General features: G+C 42.4%; 1 protein-coding gene across 3 annotated transcripts in view; it reads right to left on the reverse strand.

Moving 5' to 3' along the window:
• OLA1 (Obg like ATPase 1) overlaps nucleotides 1-25,084 on the reverse strand; it is a 199,587-nt gene that overhangs the window by 65,744 nt on the left and 108,759 nt on the right. For all 3 annotated transcript variants that reach the window (XM_034785649.1, XM_034785648.1, XM_034785647.1), the window contains 2 exons: nucleotides 12,597-12,772; nucleotides 139-219 (listed from right to left, as the gene is read on the reverse strand). In XM_034785649.1, coding sequence (XP_034641540.1) covers nucleotides 139-219; nucleotides 12,597-12,772 — 257 coding nt within the window. The remainder of the gene's footprint in view (nucleotides 1-138; nucleotides 220-12,596; nucleotides 12,773-25,084) is intronic.

Consider the following 25,084-nt stretch of genomic DNA (forward strand, 5'->3'; position numbering starts at 1 on the left):
GATAAACAAAATCTACTGATAAATTTAACTTTCAATTCAATACCTTATAAATCTCATGGATTCTTTTCTATTTAAATATTTTTACCAAGTGAAAACAGGTAGAAATATTAAGAGTCTATGCATGGGATAATAGCCTACCTCTTTGTCATTCCAATCATGATAGAAGCGCACAGGTTTCTTTTCATCTATTACCCAGGTTTTGATTTTACACATTATGTCCTATGCAGGATTAAGAAGAAACAAAGTAATTAAAGTAGATGAAGAACAAACTCAGCTGGATACCAGACAATTATTTTCTATACACAAAAAATACCAAAATACACAATACATACTCAAGTTAAAAATTAGGTAACATCCCTTAAAAAGACAAGAAAATGAATTCAAATTATATCTCAGAAGCTAAAACAATATATTACCATTTTAAACAAGTCACTAAAAAGCAATGGTGAATGTTAATATAACACACCTATACTTAGAAAGTTAAATACACAGTATTTTAGTAGCAGCCCTCCCCAAATTAATAGAGATCATAAAACAGATGTAAAAATCCAAGGGCATTTTAGATTGCTTTTCAAACTCAGTAAGATGTAACATTTCAGCATCCAGTGGGTGAGACCACATACAATATAAACACACTATTTAGAAAGGGGAATGGGTGGAGGAGGAAAACACAGTGAATATATTTTTTTAAATTGTTAGCAAAAGAAATTGAGCCTACTATTGATGATCCACCCTTCAAGAAATTAATTCAAATATCCCAAACCTTATTTATTCCGCATTAATTTTTTTGCCAACACCTTCTCCCTCCCCTAAAAAATGAAACCTGCCAAAGCCTCCATTACACAATGGCAAGAGCCTTGCACTGGTGACCTCCAACCAGCTGCATTCACTTTCAGAACATCTCTCTCTGCAGGAAATCTAAAGGCCTTTTAGTTAGCAAGCTAGTGTGCATTCAGAAGGAGTAACTACAGGAAGAGCCCAATGTGCTTTGTTTCTCTGGCCTTTCTTCACAGAAAGATTAATCATCTGTGAAATGGAAACGGCAAACAGCAAGTGACACAAACTGAACCCTTCAAGCCTTTCCTCATCAGTTTTGTGGTTCTGAATCTGAAAGCTGCGTGTGGCAAGGTTCTCCTTACAGGCAGGTGTTAATAAAAGGCTCTTGGGTCTGAAAGGTCAAACTTGGCTCTTCTAGGAGTAGTGCATTTTAGAGTCATCTATTTTTTGTTGTAGATAATTTATGGTCATGCTTTAAACAATGCATTTATTAAAAGTTATAACTGGTGTGATATACAATTAGATATTTACATACAAAATTCTATTCCCAAATTTTTTCTTCAGTGCACAAAATATTTACTGTTACTGATACATATGTAGGTTAAACAGATTTATAAAATAGCTATAAATAGCTCTGCTATTTAGTATAACTTCTTTTCCCAGTTTTGCAGTTGCTTTAGGGGAAAACAAGGAAAAGACTCTTCTAAATGCTTAGATCCTGATTTGAAACCCTCCAGGAATAGGACTCCCCACAGATTTTAACAAGGAAGGGGCAAGCAGAAAACTTTTAATGAAATCTAACATGTTCTGACTAAGAATAATCACTTTTACTCTCCTATAACTGAATTTCACTCATAAATGTTTAAAAGTGGCTAATGTAACACCATTTCCTACAAGGAGAAGATCAAAGTGCTATATTACAAATGCATTATGATTAAAAAAGCACTGTGCCTTGCTATTAACTGTTCTTTAAACCCTAAAAGGCTTCCCATAGATCTCACTTGGCACTGCATATACAACCTTTGACAAGTAATGTAGACCATTTTTATTCATTGCCTAAAATTGTAGGCAATTATGTGTGTCACACTGGCCACCTGCAAATTCTGAATGCCTGCTCCAGTTGTCAGAGCAAAAAACTAATGTCGGAGGGGATTAATCTAGGGGGAGAGAGTCCTCTTTAATGGCTCCAGCAGGTGAAATGGCCCAGCTGGTTACTATGATGAGTGGTCAGAACAGCTTATGTAGAGACATGCAACAAGATTATACAAAAGAAGAAAACAGTAGTACCATCTTATCTTATCCTAAGTGTTTTTCATTTTTTTAATTAATCAACAAAAATAGATAAGGAAAGATTCTACTTTATGTAAGCTGTAAGGCTAAAATGCTATTTCTCAGCTTTTGCTTCATCAAAAATCATTAGCTCCTCAACCAATCCTGTTAACTAGTGAAGGAACCTTTTGCTTGCATAATTTTTCTGATTTTAAAAATATTTTGGATATACTTATAAACCCCATCACAAAGGCTTTTGACATTACAATTTTCCCCAGTAGCAACATATTACACCAAAATTGAGATAAAGAATTGAAAGGAATTAAATTCTAATTGGAGTTATCTGGAGGTAGTATTTTCCGTACAGCCATACTCAAGTCTTTTGGGACCAATTAGCTAAGTTTTTGAACTTGCCTGCACATGAGTGAGGGTGTGTATATCAAAATTTGTATACTCAGTTTATTTCTGACCTAGCCCCTGATTATCCCAGCAAAAGACACAAAGGTCAAGGGCAGGTAAGTGGATTAGAACCTCCAGATAACTTTAAACACAGGTGAAGCAAGTAGCTTTGCCCTCTCTGAAAGATAAGCATATTCTACAGATCCCTCTCAAATCTACAAAAAAGTAAGAGAGAAAACATACAGAAGGAAGTCACTATATCACTTTTAAAAAAAACTTGGCTGCCTAAATTACATGTCTAAATCCATTTTGATTTTTGTGAGATTTTTCAGAGGGGCTCAGATTATGTGCCTAACTTTAAACTCTCTTAACGTAAGTTAAAGACTGACAATTCTCAATAAGAATTCCCTACAGTATATATAGTTATGTAAATTGGAAGCCTATTTATTTTACACACAAATTAATGGAGCAACAGAAAACAATATAAAAATAAATAAAACAAACATGACATTCTTCTATGTCTGAGCTCAGAAAAATTTACAGAAGAAGAAAAAAGGATAAAGTATCTCTGTCATACCAGGCAAATTTATATTTTCACTGATGAAATTATACTGAGTGTAAAGTAAAGCAGGTAGTCTGCAAATTTAGGAAAGGCCTAGCTAAATTAAATTAAGGTTCACTAGCATGCATGCCAGAGCTCAGGTTAAATTATATATAATCCTTGAATGAGAAGTGTGGCAAGGTTGTGTGGTGAGATATGAACAAAGACAACTATTTTCACATATTTCTCGCTCACCTGCTGACCCAGTGTTCTAGGGTCAAATAATAATAATAATTTTTTTAAAAGCTAGCTAGAGCTTTTCAGGTTATATTTAATCTTTTACATAATTTGTTGTTTAGTTTAGTTTAATTAATTGCCTTTATTTAGGCCTAAAAATTTTAATCTAGCAATTATCTTAGTTGGTTAAAATAATAACATTCATTTACAAATATTTAATCATCCTCCTAGTTAACTTAGCACTATTCTAAACTGAAATACAGACAGATGACCTAGTTTGTTTGATCAGGTCTGGTCTATCCAGTTCCTACTTTGATGTACTCTTTCACTGGAGGAATGACCTCTTTCTCCCTGCTCAATGATACGTGTATAGTTATTTCTTATTTGGGACAATGATGCAACAGTGGGTACCACAATAAAACAAACACACACACTTACTGCCCACAATAGTTAAATTTACCGGAAATACAAATATTATGAAAAAGTCAAATATCACATGATTTTTTAAAAATGGCACTTTATCTTTGACAATAGATATTTTTAGCATTTCTTTGGAAATATATATATAGCCTGCCATATCTGAAGTGCCAAAAACTGTACATTAATTTATCTTCATGTCCTCCAGGATTGAGCTTTGGAGTTCCCTGCCTTGCCTAAGAACGCAAAGATTTTTAACCATGAGTTGAATGCTGTACCCAATAAATCTCAGCAGTCTATAATATTGTGAATTAATATACCCACACCTACTAGTTCACAGAATGTCTTGATAAACTTAATCAGATCCATCAGGTGAAGGAAAAAAAAGCATGTGTGAATGTGCATACATTGCTAAATCCTTTGGGTGGCTGAAAGTAGTAATCTCTCTCAGTGCCAAATACTTTGTACAGCATCAAGGACTAAACCCTAGCTTGAAAAATTCACTTGTCTACTTGGCACCGGAGAATGGGAAGCTTTCCTTTGGAAATTGAAAGGGCATGTAATTAATTTCTGCAGAATTTATGCTATCGTGGGGGTTGGGGGAAGGGAATAAGTTTGCAGTTGTGAAGATTACAGGTCACATTTGAAAGTCTCAGTGAAGCAATGTCTTCCTGACTCCACAGACAGACAGCTCTAGTGACTTTGATGCTACTGTATCACAAAAAATAAAGTACACTTCAGTGCAAATATGGTATATTTGAGTAATGCTACATTTTACACAACTGTTTGGAGGGCCCATATTTGCACTCCTCTCTCTCTCTCTCTAGGCTTGGAATTCTGATACAGGTCAGTAACAGCCCATCCTAGTGAGCAGGGTGTGGTCTCATCAAGGTTTCAGCTCCTTGCAAATCTTTTGCAATGAGGATATCAGATTCTTACAAAGGCTTTAAAACCTCAATGTATAAACATCATCCTGCTACTCAGATTTCCCAAGCAGCAGCAAAATGAAATTGATGACACTTGCTCAATTTCATTGCTGCTGTTCAGAATTATGTGTACAGCACTGAAACTGACAAGAATCATGTCAGCTTCTCTCTGCTTCTACTCGGGAAACTACAAGAAGTAGCTGAAGCCTTAGAATTGTTGCTCTTGGACCCCATATTTCATATTGGATTCTGGATGGCAGGTGTCTTGATAAGTGGATAAAAATAGTAGTATACATGAATTTCTGTAAGACATCTGATTTGGTGCCACATGACATTTTGAAACAGTCATCAAGCAGGTGTGTTTCTAATGGGATCTGAAAGAGACTGATTCTTGGCCCCAAATGCTATTTAGCATTTTCATCAATGACCTGGAAGAAAACAGAATCATTACTGATAAACTTCGCAGATAACACAAAGACTGGAGAAACGGTAAATAATGAAGAGGACTTAGGACCTAGGAACAAAAAATGTAGGTCATATTTACAAGATGAGGGACACTATCTTGGGAAACAGTGACTGATTAAAACTTGAGGTCACTGTGAATAATTAGCTGAACATGAGCTCTACTAAAAAGGACGAATGCAGTCCTTGTATGTGTAAACAGGGGAATATCAAATCAGAGTGGGGAGGTTAAATTACCATTTGGCATTGACGTGACCTCTACTGGAATACTGAGTCCAGTTCTTGTGTCCACAGTTCAAGAAAGATGTTTTCCCTCCTACCCTAACAAACTGAACTGGAGCAAGAATTATCTGTTCTAAGACTTACTCAGAGCTACAGCAGTTGTAACAATACCGAGAATGTTTGTGAAACATCACAGGAATTTGTGTGTGCAGATATGAAGCATTTTACAAACATCCCAGGTGACAACTTGTGTTAACAACCCTAAAATGCTCTACTATAGATCAGCCTTGCGAATCCTGGGGGTTTTCAGTTACAGGAATCAGCAGCTATGCTTGTGGATTTTCAAAACAAAAAAGGCAAATAAATTATATGAATGGGGAAAGCTGTATTTCAAGGATGAATACTTGTAGTAGTTTCATGTTCCTTGAACTTTAGATAGCCAAACTTCACTTAAAAGAAACACTGCATTTCTCTTCTGAACAAATCTACTTCTCACTCTTACAGAAATTCCTTGCAAAATCTTAAAAATCCACTGGATATTAGGTCAGATATCATCATCAGAAAACAAGTTTACATTGAAAAGACTGGTTTTGTCACAGGCGTTCAGGCACTAACTTCTCTATGGGCACTGGTAATATCAAAAAGTCACAATATGTAATGTGCCCTCGACTCTAACACCACGACATCTGTCAAGAATATTTTTGATGCATTCAAAACACTCCTTATAAAGAATTTTAATTTCCTCTAAATACCCCATTAAGCATGGTAAACAGTCCACTAAAGACTTTAGGCGTAATCACATACATCAACAATAGAAATATTTTCTTGAAGCCTAGTAACTTATTGCTTAAGTTACTCATTACAACAGAAAAGCTACTGGCAAGAGCTTTGTTAATAAAGTATGTACAAGACTTTCCCTTTCTCTCTCTCTTCCCCCCTGTGTTGAGTGGGAGGAACTGAGCACATAAATGAATAAAAAGCACTTTATAAAAATTATGACGCAACATTTTATATATTCACAGCTGGGATGGAGACAAGGTTGAAGCTTTTGACAATTCTCAACTGGCTACTTAAGTCACAGACAGGACAAGATCTAATTATCAATAACAACTATGAAGAATACTTGTCCTTAAAGATCAGCAACATCCTATTTATCAGAGTATAGAGGCATGTGTGTATTCTTCCTTCTATTCTGATCCAGTTGATCTGGTAAAGAGATAAAGACAAGTACCTATTCATTATTTTGTGCTACCATTTATAAATCACCTCCCACATAATAAGGATAGTATATTTTAATCATATGAAAGCAACTAGGGCTTTTAGATAGGTACCTTATAACAACTAAAATAAATAAATCAAAGAGTGGACAAAAAGGTGTCTGTTAAAGCCCCTGGAAACATTAGAATTGGTAGCAGATAGTCCAAATTTGCTGACATCCACACATTTACCCTCTAACCACATTTAACATGTCCATTACTTATTCACAGTCCACTAGGCAAAAACATCAGGACAGATTTCTTCTAATCTAGATATGCACTACATTGTTATTATGCTACTAAATGTAAAGGATCTTCAATGTTTTTTTTTTAAACATTCCAATTAATTTTATTTATTTTAGAAGTTGCATTTTGTTTGAAGTATTCATTTATTTTAAAGAAAGATGGCTCGGGAGATTGGTTTCAACTCTAAATTTACGCAAACTAAACTGGTGATCGCGTTCTCATATACATCACAAAGCTACTACCACTAGAAATTTATTTTCCACTTTTATTGGCAGTCTCAACAGAAACACCAAGGATTAAATGAATATAGACACTGGTCCTTTAAGGTGAGACTGGCACAATAGTGTGGATGAAGTTTGCAATACAGTAACTCCTCACTTAAAGTCGTCCCAGTTAACGTTGTTTTGTTGTTACATTGCTGATCAATTAGGGAACATGCTCATTTAAAGTTGTGCAATGCTCCCTTCTAACATCCTTTGGCAGCCGCTTGCTTTGTCCACTGCTTGCAGGAAGAGCAGCCCGTTGGGGTGGTGGGGGCTTGGAACCAGGGTTGCCTGGCAGCCCCCACATCAGCTCCCCGCTCCCCTAAGTTCCCTTTGCTGCAGTCGCCCAGCAGGCTAGCAATTGCAGCTATCCCTCCCCCGACTAGGGTGACCAGATGAGAGGAAGAAAATATCTGGACACGGGGGCGGGGGGAGGGAGTTGGAGGGGGGGGGAAAAAGCCGAGTGCTGCCAGCGGAGCAAAAAAGAAAGAAAGAAAAAAATGCTGGCGGAGCCAAATATCGGGACTAATTGCGCCCAATCGAGTTCCGGGACAAACACCTAAAAATCGGGACGTCTGGTCACCCTACCCCCCACTGCCATGTGCTGCTCCTGCCCTCTGCCTTGGATCTGCTCCCCGAGCCTCCTGGTTACTGTGCGGGGGGAGAGGGGGACGGCTAATGTGAGGGTGTCCCCCTCTCCCCTGCTCCTACACCCCGCTTACCCCTTCTTCATATAGAGCAGGTGGAGAGAGACAGAGAGAGCCTGGGGCAGCAGCTGCTGTCTCAACTTCCTGATCCACTTAAAAAGACAATGCACTTAAGAGTGGGTCAGCTTACTTAAAGGGGCAGTGTGCATTTCTCTCTCTCTCTCACACACACAAGTTGTGTGTCTGTCTCTGTCTGCTATGCTCCCTCCCTCCATGCCTGCTGCCTTGTAGAGTGAGAGGCTACATTAACAACAATGTGTTAACCCTTGAGGGCTCAGCCAAGTGCTAGTTCATCATTTTAGCAGCAAGGCATTCCCTGGGAAATATCCCACCCTCTTCCACCCTCTAACTTCACCACCTCAGCCAAGCTTCACAATCAACATAGCTGTGAACAGTATTAAGTTGTTTGTTTAAAACTTATACTGTGTGTATATCTATGTAATATATAGTTTTTTGTCTGGTGAAAAAGAATTCCCTGGAACCTAACCCCCCCCCCCATTTACATTAAGTCTTATGGGGAAATTGGATTCGCTTAACATCATTTCGCTTAAAGTTGCATTTTTCAGGAACGTAACTACAACGTTAAGTGAGGAGTTACTGTACCGCAAACTGTGATGTATCTGTTCTATGAATAAACAGGAACTTTCTGTATCCAGGGCTGACAATCCAATACATTCATACCCTTTATGTTTAAAAAAGCTAAGTCTTAAAACTGAAGTAAAGGAACTTGATGCACTTAGTAAATAGTTTAATTCTAGGTTCTCTCCTCACAGTAAAGATGATAGACTATGGGCTTGTCTACATGTTGCTGGCAAGACTCCAGCAAACTCAGAGAATTGGTAGGTAAGATCCCATCGGAAGCAAGCCTAAGAGGGGGGAAGAAGAATTCAAAAGAGCTGGCAGTTTTTTAAAGAGGCATTATTAAGGTCACAAGAGCAAACTATCCCAATACATAGGAAAGATAAGAAGTATGGTAAGAGACCACTCTGGCTTAACCAGGAGATCTTCAATGACTTGAAACTCAAACAAAACCCAAAAAAACAAAGAAAAAAAAGTGTCATACACGAAGTGGAAACTAGATCAAATTATGAAGGATGAATATAAAAACCAACACAAGCATACATGGACAAAATTAGAAAGGCCAAGGCACAAAATGAGATTATACTAGCAAGAGACAAAGGGTAACAAGAAAACACTCTACAAATACATTAGAAGCAAGAGAAAGACCAAGGATTAAGTAGGCCCATTGCTCAATGAGGAGGAAAAGACAATAACAGAAAACATGGCAATGGCTGAAGTGATAAATGCCTTTTTTGTTTACGTTCTCCATTACAAAGGTTAGCAGTGATTGGAGGACTAACATAGTGAACATCAGTATAAATGTAAGTGTGCTGTTACGATGGATACTCCTGGGGGAATTCTGAGCCAAAAATTAAAAATTCTGCTTATTTTATTTGTCAAAATAACACTACATAATCACGCCAGTTTCAATTACCTGGTAATTTATTTCAAAATACCTGTCAGCAACTATGTCTGTAACAATACATACACAAAAAAAATTCTCCCAGAACGCCCCGTTTCTCTGCCTCCTCCCCCCTCAGAGCCCAGCGGGAGGGCTGACACCCGCACCCATTGGTCTCCAGAGCCCAACTGCCAGGTGCCCCCCAGCCCATACACCCACACCCCCTACTCCCTAGAGCCCAGCTGGAGACACACCCCCACATCCCCCACCAAGACACTTGCATTCACCCCCTCCCCACCAGAGTCCAGCCCAGAATCCCGCACCCCCTGACTCCCAGAGCCCAGGGATCCACGGGGAGAAACAGCCTGATGCTGGGTCCCAGGCTTGTATGGTGTTTCTTGCACACCACTTCCTTCCTTCAGGGTGTGCTGAGAACAGCAGTGGCCAGGAACCCTAATGAAATACATCCTAGATACTTAAGGAACTGGCTACCGAGAGCCAACCCTTTAGCAGTTATCTTTGAGAACTCATGGAGGCCGGAAGAGATCCCACATGATGCAGGTTGGGTTGGAATTCCAATCAAAATGTCATCCAGGAAGGGACACAGGTGAATGCCCTGAGACACGAGTCTAGCTGTTATCATCCACATCTTCACCAGCACTGTGGTGAAGACACCGGGGGGCGGGAGAACAAAGAGGCTGAATGAAAGTTTTTGGTGCAAATAGTGAGCTGTGCAAATTTTAGCAGCCTGAGGTGGTACAGTCACATGGGACTATAAAGATATGCATCTGCTAGATCCAGAGTGAAAGATAGTTCCCTTGGGACAGGGATGCTACCACTAAAGCTAGGGTCTCCATCCAAAATTTCACTTATTTCATCCATTTGTTGAAATGCTTGAGGTCCAGGATGGCTCTGACCCCATTGGTACATTTTTAGACAATGAACAAAAGGGAGTAAAAACCTAAGAAACTTTCTTCTGAGGGAACTCTTTCTATTGCTCCTATGTCCAGTAGAAGCGAGATTTAATTTAACACCAGCTCACACGACAGGGTTGCTCAAGATGCAGGACTGGCTGGAGAAGGTACAGGATGGAGCTCTTAGTTCAAGGGAGTATCTGCAACTTACTCTCTCTCTTGCCCATCTCTCTGTCTGATCAATATGGACCATTCTTCTGAGAAACTGGAAATTCTGCCTTCCAGATTCCCAACTGGGAGAAGGCACATTTGTTCACTGTCATAGCAGGCTCGTACAGTCAATGGAACCACCTCTGGATTTTCCACCCATTCCCCAGTTCTGGGGCTTACCCAGATATATCTGTTATCTTTCCTCTAGTATTTTTGTGAGAAAATTGGACAAAAGGAACATTTCTGTCTGGTGCTGGGTTTATAGTCCCTCCTTAGAGCACTGAGTGAGGAGAGAAGAGGAAGGACTATTTTGGTTTGGTAGAATTTTCTGCAAATATTTAGTCTAGTTTTTCCCAAAAGAGGAGAGAATCTGTGAATTTAGATGAGCATCGTATTTGTTTGGAGTGAGTACTGACCTCTTCCAGGGGTGAAGCTACATGTGGTCCCTGGCTTGCTCAGCAGGATACCATGGCCCTGGCCAAAAAAATATCTCATTGCATGCACTGAAGCATTTGCCAACAAAGATTGTTGCTAAGGAAATTTTCTTAAGTGTAGATTGGAAGTCAGATGTTCATGGCCTTAAGGTCATCCAGCCAGGACACTGTGGTTCTTGTCTTGCGATGCAGGTATTTGCCTTGTCCTATTTCAAACATTTCATGGGGAACACTGTTGCATTTTTTACATGCCCTGCTCAGAACATGAACGGTAGCCTTCTTGGCCTGCTTTGCAACAGTGCCAACCAGCTGTGGCTAGAGCATGGTCTTTTGTGCTTTGCTTTATGCAACACCTCGAGGCGTCTGGAAAGGTCTCCCTCAGTGTCCCCCCACTTGGGGTCCCATTCCTCCTATCCCGGGGACAAAGTCCCATTGCCGGAATTCCCTGTTTGAGCTGGCAAGGGAATTGAGTATGAGCCCTGCAGCTCTCCCCAAGACTGGCTGGCTGGAGTCCTCCTCATCCCTGCTCTGCAACTCCATATCAGGTTTTCTATGCTGGAGTCTCAGCTTCTTGGGGCACGGAGAAGGGAACCCAACATACCTATTCTACTCAAAGCCCTGTACCCTAGCAGTGCAAGGGTCAGCTAACTGAGAAAAGGCAGGGCACAATTCACCCTCCAAAAAGCCTGTAAAAGCTGCCTCACAAATACAACACTTTCTGTATTTGTGAGGATCTACCTTGGTGTCTGAACAACAGCTCTGCCATGTTTGGGGAGTGGCTTGGGGGAGGGGAGCAGGGAGGCACTATAGTACCAACTCCAGGTGGCTGTGACCACTGCACTGCTCAATACAGATCCAGGCGAGAGGGAGGAAGAATAAAGAAAGGCTGCTTACTACTGCCCCCAAAAATGAATAAAATAGGCTATTACAGAAAAGTCAGGAGCAAAACGAACTACCACTTGACTTCAGTCATGGTAGCACAAAATCTGGCAGCAGGCCAGAGAAAGGGGCATGGCTAGCACAGGCTGCGCTGCAGCTGGAAACTGCAGGCAAGAGTGAAATAGTCCATTATCAGAATTGTGGGAGTTGCTGGGCTACAAAAAAGGGGCTTCTCCTTCCCTAGCATAGGATGGACATGATGTGGCACCCTCACAATGCTTTGCACATGTTCATGTTAGCATGCTCATCAAGAATGCTCCAACTATGGGCCCTCTCTCAGTGAGCTCAAGAGGAGCCAAGCAAACAAATGATCCTAGACACCAATCACTGGGAATAGCACAGCATCAGAATTTGTACACTGGTTTTGGGAGCAAATCCCAATTTCAAACTCTGGAGGACTTTTTAGGCCTTTGGTGCTTAGCTGAAGATCACGTGCTGAGCTCTGCAATGATCAGGTCTGACAAGGTTATAGCGATCTCTATTACTGATTTATAAATGGGAATATCATCCTACTTATAGGTGACAGGATATCTGGATGCAAGTTGAGATTTTGTAGGGTCATGCACACAGAGGCAGGAGCTGGGATATCCATCTAGGCAGGTATGAGCTTTCACAATACACTAAGGTCAGTATCATCTCCCATTTTGAGCAAGACTGGACTGAGTTATGTCAGAGTACTTTAAATGGCGTGCATCTAGCTCCCTCAGTGTAACCCTAGGTTATCAACAGAAAATGAAGCTCATTTTAATGATTTTAACCCAACAGACCTTGCAGCAGTGATAATTTTAAAATAAATACAGAAATAATGGTCTATGTATAATTTTACATTATACTGATTTTAAAAAGTGTGAACACAAATGAAAACATACTGGTACAAGAAATAATTATACATTTAACAGCACACTTTTTACTTACATATTCAGGTTTTAATTTCTTGTCCCCTCCTCTCACAGCTACTTTTTCTAATTTGTCTATAATTGGAATGATCATTTCCTCATCCTTAAGTCTAAGTTCTTCATGTATTATTTCAATGTCACGAACAGGATCTACACTTCCTTCAACATGAGTGATATCATCATTCTCAAACGATCCTAGAATAAAAGAACACTTAAAGTAAGTATTAAACCTAAATAGACAAAGCACAACATTAACAGCAGTGTAATAATCAGACATAGAAAGTCAGAGATGAAAAAAATAGACCATTCCTCTTCCAGTGCAGAACAGTTGCCTACAATATTCTACACAATATTTAATATGTTCACTATAGTACTTCAAGTGCTTCGCAATTAATTCTTAACTAATGTTGTTACCCCATTATTTCAAGCTTTACAGGGACATGTACAGAACAGTAGTCATACCAGCTCCAATTCAGAAAAGCACTTAAACACTTAAGTTTATACACATGCTCAAGTGCTTTCCTGAATGAGGATGGATTTAAGCATTTTCCTGAAAGTTGGGGCCATTTTACTTAAAAATGTCTTGGCTATCAGCAGCAAAACATGGTAGTCCAATTCAAAACACCTTTGTATTAATTAAAATATTTAATAGTGGTTTGAAGAATGAAAGAGACTATCTAAAGAGTCATCCTAACACCATCATTAGCCACAAGTTTTGTACATAAAATATACATAGGAAGTTCTAGTCAAAGAATTTTGAAGTTCTGAACCACATTGTCTAGGGTTTCCAAGGGAAACAGAATTTAGAAAAAGGCCTGAAATCATCTGGCAGACCTCTTCCCTGCTTCAATCTACTTTATCACTGTGGTTCTGACGGTGATTAGATAATGAACCACTCAGACACACAATTTACACAGCAGCTAATTTCATCGCCCTGATTTGAGGGTATGGTTTTTCGGAGGCCATCAAAGAAGCGGATGAAGGTGCATTTGTCATATATGAGTGACAACCATTCACAGCATCTGAACAAAATGGTGCTGGCCCTTATTAGAAACACATCTATTATCACATATTTAAAGTGCAGCTGAAGCCATAATTTCAAATTGCCAACTGGAAACATAAGGGTAAAAAAAACATATTACTGAAGCATGTGTACTGACTTTATGCCCTTTTGAAGACATAATGTGGCAACATAATTCAACTGGGATTTACTCTTAAATTATCAGATAAGGAATAGCATCACAAAACCTGAACAAAACCTAAGAAAGGTTTTAAATGGGACCGGGGGGCGGGAGGGAGTCTGAAGTATTCATGGATCAATTTCATCCTAATGACCCACTATACAGATTCCTTAGCACAAGAACATACTTAGAAATTAACAAAGAGACTGAAAAACAAAACTAATATACTTCTGAATATTACTGAATTCATGGAACGTAGCTCACCAAATGCGACTATCTTGTGAAGGAATAAATGAATGGACTTCACTCTTATTGCACCAAATTTAGGGCAAGATATTTTCTACTCTAAATTAAAGACAATACTTCACAGTTGCTAGATTGTATAAAAAACTAACATTCTATCACATTTCAACCATTTTCACTTTTAAATTAATTACTGAAAAGAGTGGTTTTATAATAAAAAGATTACATTTAAACATTTACAAAAAAGTCATAGTAAACATGGTAAGAATGTCTAAGCTATTTCGGTACAACAGCAGGTGTGTAGCTTACAGATGGAATAAATGATTTTGACATTGTGTATCTTCATTTTCACATTGTAGAAAATGCTAACAGCAGCTTGCGAACCCTTTCTTCTCAAATTCTCTAAAGCATATCAATTAGCTCCCTAAAACTAAAAGACTTCCAACCAAAAATCACTTAGAACATACACCAAGCTTAGCGATATAACATCTGGATATGAACAGAAATGTCATTAACAAGGAATAACTTGCCTTGTGATAACTTCTGTTCTTCAAGATGTGTTATCCCTATGTGTATATGCTTCAAGTTGTGCACGTGCGCCATATGCCCAGGACCAGAGAATTTTCTTTAGCAGTGTCCGTGTGATTCCATATATGCACCCCAGCTCTCCTCATGCTCTGCATCAAGAGAATAAAGGGGACTGCTGGACTACTGCCGTTTTAGTCCCTTCTCTACCTCAAGTTCCCAATAGTGGAAAGCAGGCAGCAAGGACAGAGAGCTGCAGTGCACTACATATAGGGACAACAAATCTTGAAAAACTCAAGCTACTACTAGATGAGTACCTCTCTTTCGAGTGACTGTCTCTATGTGTCTTTGATGTGGTAGGTGCCTGGAGTCAAGTAATACAACAGATTCCAAAACTGCCCTGCCTATAGAGGCATCAGAAGCAGCTGCTTGCACCAGTGCATAGTGTTTTAGCAAGAGTGAACAGAATTCAAAGTTGCTAATCTGCACATGTCAGTAACAGGAACATCTCTAAAGAAGGTATCAAAGCTGCACAAATTCTAGTCCAGTGAGCGCTAATGCTGCCCTCAAGGGTGATGTTCATCTCATAGCATTTTGACAGCCTCTGGGATGAGATAGCCTCTTCTTTTTGAAGGTCTTTGAATGAAATGAAGTTTTTCTAGGGGACTTTCAGACAGGTAGAAGCCAAGAACCCTACACACGTTCAGTGACTGCCATACCATCTCTTCTCTGCCTGAGTAGGGTTTAGGGTAAGAACACAGGCAGATGGATATTTTGGTTAATGTGAAAGTCCAACACCACCTGAGACACAAAATTAGGATGCGGCCTATTAGAAACCTTATCCTTTGGGGAGAAGGGCGGGGGAAGATGCAGGTGGTGAGGGACTGTTATCAGCCATGAGTGTCCCTAGTTCCCAACTCTTCTATTCAGAAATGCTCCTTTAATAGAAAGATGTAGAGGAAAGCAGGACACCAGGGACTCAAAAGGAGACTTAGTGAGAGTTTATCAAGTTTCAAATCCCAGGCTAGTACCAGTTCACCTCCAGAGGGGAGATGCAAATCAATCCCTTCATGAACTGGACAGGAAAATACAGAGTTGGTGTATACTGGTGCTGATGGCCACAGGTGTACTCTGATGGAGCTAACAGATAATCCCGAGTATTTTAATGACAAGTAGTAATTCACATGTCTGGGATTTTAGCCTGTAAAGAGTAAATTCCTCATTGGTTACACAAAACTGAAATCTTCTCTACATCATTACTCCTAGGGAATTCTGCGCTAAAAAATTAAAAATTCTGTACACAGTATTTTAAAATTCTGCAAAATTCTGCATATTTTATATGTCAAAATAACACTACATAATCATGCCAGTTTCAATTATTTTGGTAATTTACTTCGAAATCCCTGTCCACAAGTGTGTCTGTAACAATACAGACAACAAAAAAGATTAAGGAGGATTTTTTATTTGACAAATAGATTCCCGACTAGGCATATTAATACAGAACTGAGTAATAATTCACTTAAATTACAATACAGAAATATATTTTCCACACCTTGCAGAACCAGTACAAAGGCTTGGGAGAACTAGGGGTAACAGAGGAGCTGAGGGAGAGGGAAGTAATTGCCAGGAAGGAGCCTGGGAGTGAACCTGGAGGGCTGTTGTGTGTGGTTGGGAGAAGTATGGAATAAGATTTTTGGGGGGGAGGAATTGTTAGGGAGTTGGGAAACCTCCCCCATGCAGACCTTGGCTGACCCCTAGCCTCTCCCATTCAGTCAGGCACAACTGCCCCTATCCCCACATGGCCCTCCACTCCCTATTCCCCCATCCCCAAGTGGCACTGCACCCCCATTCCCATTCAGCCCCTGCCCCAGTCTGTCCCCCCCACTAGTCCTTCTGAATCCCAGTCTATGTGACCCCCCCAGCAGCCCCATGTACCCCACTGTCTGTCCTCCCTCCCTCATATCCCATGCCTCCTAATCTGGCCCCGTGAGTAGGGCGCTGTGAAGAACACAGCTGGCTGATGGCTGCTACTGTTGGTGAGCTAGCTGCTCTCTGTTCTGGCACCACAGCAGCCCCTGGAAGGTGAAAGGTGTAATTGCAGTGCCTCTCCAGGTGAATGTATTTTCTGCGGAGAAAAAAAAAAACAACCCGTGGGAGACATGAACTCTGTATGTGCGCAGTGGCACAGAATTTATAACATTTATAGAACATTTTCTGGTGAAGTCCTTCCTACTGCTGCTCTCAGCATTGCCTGGACATCAGACAAACAGGCCCTCTCTAACACTGAAATGCATCCAAATACCATGCCCTCAGGTGAAGCATGGCTAAGTACCAGAACAGTCAGGCCCAACCCAGTGCTACAAGAATGACTTGTGCCTTGACTGGTCTGGTTTTCCTCAACACAAGGAAAGAGGAGAAATCAGGAGAAATGCATACTGCAAGAGTCCCAACCATTGTATGAGAAATGCCTCTCCCTGAAAGTCTGGGCCACAACCCCATCTGGAGCACAATTTCTGGCACTTGCTGTTCACATGGTACATGAAGAGATCTCTGGATGGGAGACCCCATGCCACCCAGAGAATCGGGTCATGGAAAAGTGTCTGCTCAGAAAATCTGCCAGTGCAGTGTTGAGAATCCCTGGCAGTTGGAGTAATTAGCATTGGAATGCACCAGTTCCAGAGGGCAATAGCCTCCAAACAGAGCTGTGAAGCGCATCCTCTGCCATACTTGTTGAGATAAAAGACCACAATCATAATGTCCCATAACACCTGGATTGACTGACTGCAGATGTGTGGGAAGAATTGTTTGCAGTCTAATCTGACTGCTCTCAGCTCCAACAAATTGATGTGAAGGGTAGAGCTATGAGGGGACCATACCTCTGGACAACCTGGCCCTCCATGTATGCACCTCAACCTAAGAGGGATGCATCTGTGGTCAAAGATGTGGTTAGAAGAATGGAGATGGAATGGTACCCAAACACATACTTTATTTCTGTCCTCCCAGCAAAAAGGAGTTAAGATTCTTTGGGGAAGCATGACTTGCAGGTAAACGCTGCGCTTACCTGGCACATAGATGATGCTTGTAGACATCTGAGGTGAAGTCTCACTAACGGGGTCACATAAGTGTATACAGCCATATGGCCCAACAATGCCAGGCAAGATCTGGACGATCCGGGGCTCAAACAGATTCCCTAAATGAGCCCAATGATGGAGAGGACTAGCAGTCCTTTAGTAAGTAGAGCCCTGCGTGGATACAAAATTTATATCTGCATCCGCAGATATAAATCTGTATCCACGGAGCTGCAGGGTTCTACTGGGAATCACAGTGGCAAAAGCAGCAGCCTGTCAGGCCGCTGCTCTCTGGAGCCAGTGCCCCATGCCGGCAGCTTCTCCAGTGTGATTGTACCAGTCCAGCCCCACCCAATGGGGTGGGCACCAGGCATACCAGCAGGTTTGCCAGGTTGTGCTAGTGTGTGCAAGCAGCTTGCAAGCTCCTGGACAGGAGAGACAGACCGCTGAGTGGAAGGGACTCCTGTCCAGGCATGTAAGCCACTTGCACACATTAGTGCGACCAGGGACAGCTGCTGGTGAGTCTGGTGCCTGCCCCAGAAGGTGGGGCTGGGGGCAATATGCTGGCTCCTGGGAGCAGCAGCTGGACATGCTTCTGCTTTTACCACTGCTGTTCCTACTAGAGTCCTGCAGCTCTGCGGATACCAATTTATATTCATGGATATACATTTTGTATCTGCACAGGGCTCTACCAGTAAGCAAGCCCTGGCTGTAACAGCAGCCAACCTTGCCCCAGTGAATTCTATGGATTGCGAGGGTTTCAGGATGGACTTTTCCAGGTTTCACCTTGATGCCCAAATTCTTGAATAGATGAGAAGTAACCAGTATGTTTCTACATGTTTCCTGGTAAGTTGGTCCCTTCAGCAACCAGTTGGTTAAATAAGGGTAAAATATCGTCCCTTGCCGACAAAAGCGAGCTGCTACCACTGACAATACCTTGGTAAACACTCTAAGTGCCATCAAGAGCTCAAAAGGGATGAAATTCTGTATTGCTAGTGCTGTTGACTGGCCACAAATCTCAGGAATACACGATTGAATGTCTATATTAAAGTAGGTATCTTTGAGATCAAGGGTCAAGAACTAATAGTATGGATCTAGTAATGGGATAGAGGACAACAGGGTCACCATTCTGAACTTTAGATTAATTTGTTCGGTTCCCTGAGGTCCAGAGTGGGCCTCCATCCCCTATCTTCTTGGGGACGACAAGGACCCTCAAATAGATTGCTTTCCCCTTACTGTTGGAGATATTAGTTCTATCATCCATTGAGAGATGGATCCCAAACGAGGATGGGGAAGAGGAATGGGGGTTGAGTAGGGAAGAGAACTGGATCGTGTACCTCAAGGAAATCTAGTATGCATCTGTCAATTACGATTTCTGTCCAGGCAGACAGGTAGTGAGAAAGTCAGGCTTCAAAGGGAAGAGAAAAACCAGAAAGGTTGTGCAGATCCAGAAGGACAGTTGGTGAGCAGCTCTTGAGGGTCGCATCAAAACGCTGGTCTCAAGTATGGTGATGGTTGAGAGGTGGAAGATGGTTGACCTTGGACACCCTTCCTTTGCTTCTTCTGATGTTTACGCAGTGGTTCATACTGCCACTGGTGATAAAAGGTAGGTGTGGCTGTCATCTACACTGTGGCTCACTGGGTTCTCTTTTGATTGCAGGTGTGTAAATACCCAGTGATACAACATGAAGGGACTTCTTCATGGAGTGGAAACCTCATTCCTCATGGCTCTGAATAAAGCATTGCACTCAAATGTATCCTGTCCATTTTTTACCTGAGCCTGGCCCCCTGCCCCCCCCCCCCCCCCCGGCCTGGCCGGAAACTGGAGCTCAGCCCATGGTAAGAGTGGCCCGGGCACCTGTAGGGAGACACGGACCCTCCACCAGCTTGGGATGGGAGGGCCCAAAAGCAGCCCCCAGCCCATGTCCCTGTTCCTCGGGCTCCCTGCCCAGAGCTGATGAAGGATCTGCCGCTACCTGGGCAGCTCTTACCATGGCCCAGCTGTGGCTCTTCAGCCCTGCCCCCATGCCAGGCTGGAAGCCAGAGCCGAGTCTGGGTAAAAGCCATGTGGGCAGCTGTGGGGAGCCACAGACCCTCCGCCTGTCCTGGGCAGAAGGTCCGGGGGGCAGGGACAGTGGAAGGTTCTGGCTTCCGTCTTGGCTGGGGACTGGGCCTTGGGAAAGAGAAGCTAGATAAGTTTATGGAGGGAATGGGATAACGTGATTTTAGTCAAATCAACAGCGTGCCATCGCTGGTAAATAGTATCAATGGCCAATGAGGGTCTGGCTGGCGAATCTTGCCTACATGCTCGGAGTTCTACTGATCGCCCTATTTGGGGTCGGGAAGGAATTTTCCTCCAGGGTAGATTGGCAAAGGCCCTGGAGGTTTTTCGCCTTCCTCCGCAGCATGGGGCGGGGGTCGCTAGCTGGAGGATTCTCTGCGACTTGAAGTCTTTAAATCACAGAATTTGGGGACTTCAACAACAGAATCAAGGGAAAGGGGTTGGGTCAGCTTTTGTGGCCTGCATTATGCGGGAGGTCAGACTAGATGATCATAATGGTCCCTTCTGACCTTAAAGTCTATGAGTCTATGTATGGTCCTCCACTCTCGTTTGAACCTCCTTCTGATTTCTGAGGAGGAGAGCCACAACGAGCATCCCATCAGTGGCCATGAATCTTGCCACTGTGTCCGTTTCTCGAGCAGTCTCAAGCACCCGTCTCATTACCAGTTTTCCTTCATCAATCAGAGCCCAGAACTGGTCTCTAGCATCCTGAAGCATCTTACTGACAAAGCCAGCTTGTGGTAGACAGTAAAATCATATTTGGCCATCAGAGTTTGGCAGTTTTGAGAGTAGGAACTGCAGAGATGCCTTGGAATGCACTTTCCTGACAAAGGGGTAAAGTCTGTTCGCTTCCTTCTCATGAGGCCTAGATCAGGGTTGTCTTTGTTGGCTATACTTGGTGGCCACAGATACCACTGAGTTTGGAGGCAGGTGAAAAAATATGTTGTCTGACCCTTTTGCAAATACAAAATACCTCTTCGCAGCCCACTTGGATACTGGTGGGATTGTAGTTGGTGTTTGCCAGAGAGCCCTGGCAGGTTTGAGGATGGCCTCATTACCAGGAAGCAACACTCTACTCAAACCCAAGCTATGCAAAATGTCCAGCAGTTTTTGTGGTGCTTTCTGGCACTCTTCCAGGGGAATGCCAAGTGATTCTGCCATTCTTACGCAAGTCCTGAAAAGCTTTAGGATCATCAGGGAAATGTGGGACAACTGGAATCACTGCCTTGCTCAATGAAGAAGAGGACAATTTCACAGGCAAAGACTCCTGCTCAGTTGCTCTTCATCATCATTTTTTCTGGACTTGTGTTTCCTGAAAAGGCTGAGAAAGTTCCTCTTCTATCCTGGGAACACTAGGTCTGCTTGGGTCTCTTGTACCACAAGATGAGTGTGCTGGGTATTAAGCCCACACATCGTCTGGGACTCAACACTGCCACAATGGGATCTCATAATTCCTTTGTACAGGATTCCAGAGTGTGTAGGGGTGATATTCTCTCATACTGGAGTGGTAAGAAACCCTGGAGTGTCCTGTTTGGGCTCTATCCCCTTGAGGGATTTCTGAGGGCAGAGTTTAGAACTGGGTGTCTGCTGTAGTCCTCTTCCAATTCATAGGATGAGTCCTAGTATCAGAGAAGAAAGTGGTGACCTGCCTCTCTTAGTTGATGGTATTGGAGACAGTCTGGCTCAACCCCTACCTGTGGACAGGGATGGAGATAGGTACCATAGCAAAATCAGTATCAGCAGAAGTCCCAGTGCTGGGCCCTGAGCTCTGGAGAGGAAAGGTGACTCTGGTTCTGGTAACAGTGGAACATCCAGTCAAGTAGTGACCTGGAGTAAGTGGAGTTGTTTCTGTAACTTGGGTCACTGACGTAAAGGGTGCCAGATCTGGCAGCACTGATGAGTGTTTTGGTGCCAACGGAGAAGGCCTAGTACTAGAGGATGATGCAGTTTTCCATTTTGAAGTCCTTCCTGGGATTAAATGATTCTGCTCTGGAACATGAGTCTCCTGATGACTTGGTTTGGGATGAGAACTTCTAAAAAGACTTAAGAGGACTTGGACAGGGAACCTTCCTTCTTGTCCTTATGTCCCCTCTTTCCCTGTTTTCTCTGGCTCTGTTCTCCAGAGTCTCTTGGAGCCAGAGGGGGAAAATGGATGTTTTAGAGCCGCCAGGACCAAAGAAGAGTCATTCCTACCTTCTTCAGGTTGACACACTTAGAGACTTTTCCCACCTTCATGGCTTCCTCCATGAGGAACTTACAGAGCCAAAAGAGCCTGGACTGATTAATCACATTCAGGAACAAAATGCAGACACTGCACCTGGAAGGACATACTCTTGCCCCAGGCAGTATAGACAAGTGTTGTAGTCCCCGATAAGACAGGTTCATGGCTAAGGCTGTGAGTTTGTCATGGTGCTCACGGATTCCGCGACTTTCCGGGACCTCTGTGACTTCTGCAGCGGCTGGTGCAATTGGCTTGGGAGCCACCTGAGCAGCTCAGACAGCCCAAGGGCCAGCTGCCCCTGCCACTGTTGGGGCAGTCTCCCGCCACTACGCCCCCTTCCCCCAGCAGCAGCAGCAGAAGTTTGGGTGTGAGAGGGGTCTCAGGGCTGGGGCGCAGGAGGGGGGTGACGGCTCTGGGTGTCACTTACCTTGGGGGGCTCCACAGAAGCGGCGACTTGTCCCTCCCTCAGCTCTTTGGCGGAGGCGCAGCCAGACAGTTCCGCGCACTGCCTTTGCCCCCAGGCACCACCCCTGCGGCCCTCTTTGTCTGTGGTTCCTGGACAATTGGAGCTGCAAAGCCGGTACTTGGGGGGAGGGGGGAAGGGAAGAGCGCGCAGAGCTACCTGGCCGCACCTCTGCCTAGGAACTGAGGGAAGGACATGTCACCGCATGGAGCCAGCTAGGGAGCCTGCCAACCCCACCAACCACCCTCCACGCCAGAGGGGGTCCAGAGGTGCCTCCCCCAGAGCACCCATGGGGGGGGAAGAGGGGGCGGGGGACAGCCCGGGGGTAGCCAAGATTTAGTCCGGGTATATAGTACAAATCATGGGGCAGGGTGGTGGCAACAGATTCCTGCCCCAGAGGGTTGCCCAAGATAAGAATCCAGACTGTGTTAGACTAACTGTACTAAGAACTAAGCAACTATAACCACTTTTTAAAACTACTAACACCAATGAATTGAAGTCAGAATGAACACTGAAGCTCTAACCTAGACCACGAGCAGTAGGAGGAACCAAGATGGTTGCAATCCAGCAGACCCTTTTATTCTGTAGGTCTGGAGCATGAGGAGAGCAGAGAGGCACACGCGGACCACACAGACACTGCTAAAGAAAATTATTTGGTCCTGGGTGCATGCACAACCAGAAGTGCACTACACATACGGACAATCATGCAAAGAAATGGGTTTCTGTAGATCAATGATGACATTATAAAAATGAGTTGGACAGAGAACATTTTTCTTCACTTAAGCAAAGAAAGTGGATAATTGTTTTTAAAATATCATTTCTTTCTTAGAAAAATTACTTTGAATGTGCAAAAAGTGATGGACCTTTTCACAACTTTGGTTTTTGTTAGGTTTTTCGCTTAATAAGAACTAGAATCATTCTAGGGTAACTGGAAAAACAATTCTGAAAAAAGAATTTCAGAAGCTTTGACCAGTCTAGTCTTCCCTGAAAACAATTAATACTGAGTTTGTTTTTGAACCTTTCATCTAAATGAATTAGAAATAATATAGTAATTAGAGTAGCATCTCAACTTGATGAGGATGTCAATGAAAAACACAGCACATTGTTGTTAATATAGACAGTCAGATTTGGGATTTCTGATCCTGAGAAAAAGAAAAGCTATTCCAAGGACCAGATGTTGTAGGTGAATAGGCCAATAAGTACAGAACACATTTAATGTGGTACATACAAAACTAGTGCTGTGCTGCCAAATTCTAAAGGGGCTCATTTAAACTCTATCTCAATAGACAATAGACAACACACAATATTCCCTGGATAAAACACTCTTCTGACCTTCACAAAAATAAATGCCTCCATCAATTCCATATTCTTTCCATTCCTTCCCTTCAAAAACCACATCAATTCTATATTCTTCAAAACCCACATCTCACACACATAAGAAAAAGTGAATTCCATGCCATTCCATACTCCCGCATCTCCCCAAAATCTCTGAATTTCACTCTTCGCCCATTCAATCCTTCTAACCCATCCTTGTCCCAGTACTCCTTCCAGGCTCACCATGCTTCCCCATCCCCAGTATTTCATGAAAGTTTCTTCAGTTTTCACCTCCATGCCAGTTCTTCCTCACAGCTGCAGCAATAGCTGTTCTATAGTTTCCACTGGCAGCTCTGGTGACAAATGAGCTGTCTTGGAGCCTCTGAAGTGCCCTTCTGACAGACTGAGGACTCCTATTCAAAGCAGCCGAAGATTGTCCCTGCCTCTCTCATTGCCTTAGGGGACAAAGTTGTGGGTGGTGAAGAACATACATGATGTGCACCTTATGGGCTCCAAGCAGAGAGTGGGATGCAGCTGCTATGCAGATAGTTGGCAAAACCAACAGCTTGTTAGCTGCCTCAGTGAGCAACAGCTGATTCAGTAAATATCTCAAGTAGAGCATGCCTTCATTTCTGGACAGTAGGCCTTCAAATACTCCTCCTTCCCTTACCCTTTGGAGAGGAGGAAAACTAATTTTGGTCCATCACTATCATCTCAAAAGCATAACGCTAGCTCAAAGATTTTCAGGAGAGAGTTTTGGGAGATATCACAAACTTACCTGACTCATTTTACATTTTTTAAGAGTGTCTGGAGTAGATGGAGGAGAGGTGGAAAGGGACACAGGGAACGGAGGAAGGAGAAATCCTTCTGAGCCTCCTTCTACAGAAGTGAAAACCAGTTACTTGTTCCTTTAAACCTTTGTATTTGGTTTAAAACAGTTTACTTTTTCAAGATTAGTTTCAGAAGGAAAGAGGCTATAAACTTTATTTAAATGAAAAAAAAGACTATTCATCATGGAACCAAAAGACTACTTTGTTAAAGGACTCGTACAAATCCTCTCCAGCTAATTAGCAAAATAAACCGAAGTGAGGGAGAAAAACTGCAAGGAATACAGTGTTTACTTTAAATGAACTGGCCAAGAAATATTTCTGGAACCATTGTGGAAAAATCCCTATAGTCATTAATCCAGTTTATTACTGCAATAAGGCAGGTAAACAAAATATTTCATTGTTAAGAAAAAATACGAACAGTAGGAAATATTTCCTACTCAGATGCCATCTAAAACTATACAAAAATTATATTTTGTCACAACGACGAGTGTGTATATTGCACGGCAAACAATACAATCCACATTTTAATAATCTCTGTTAGAACTCATTAAAGAACTAAAGCTTATTTTCCTTCAGAGAGGATTCTCGGATCCTCATCTG

This window comes from Trachemys scripta, chromosome 11, assembly GCF_013100865.1.
Source record: "Trachemys scripta elegans isolate TJP31775 chromosome 11, CAS_Tse_1.0, whole genome shotgun sequence".
NCBI classification, from domain to species: Eukaryota; Metazoa; Chordata; order Testudines; family Emydidae; genus Trachemys; species Trachemys scripta.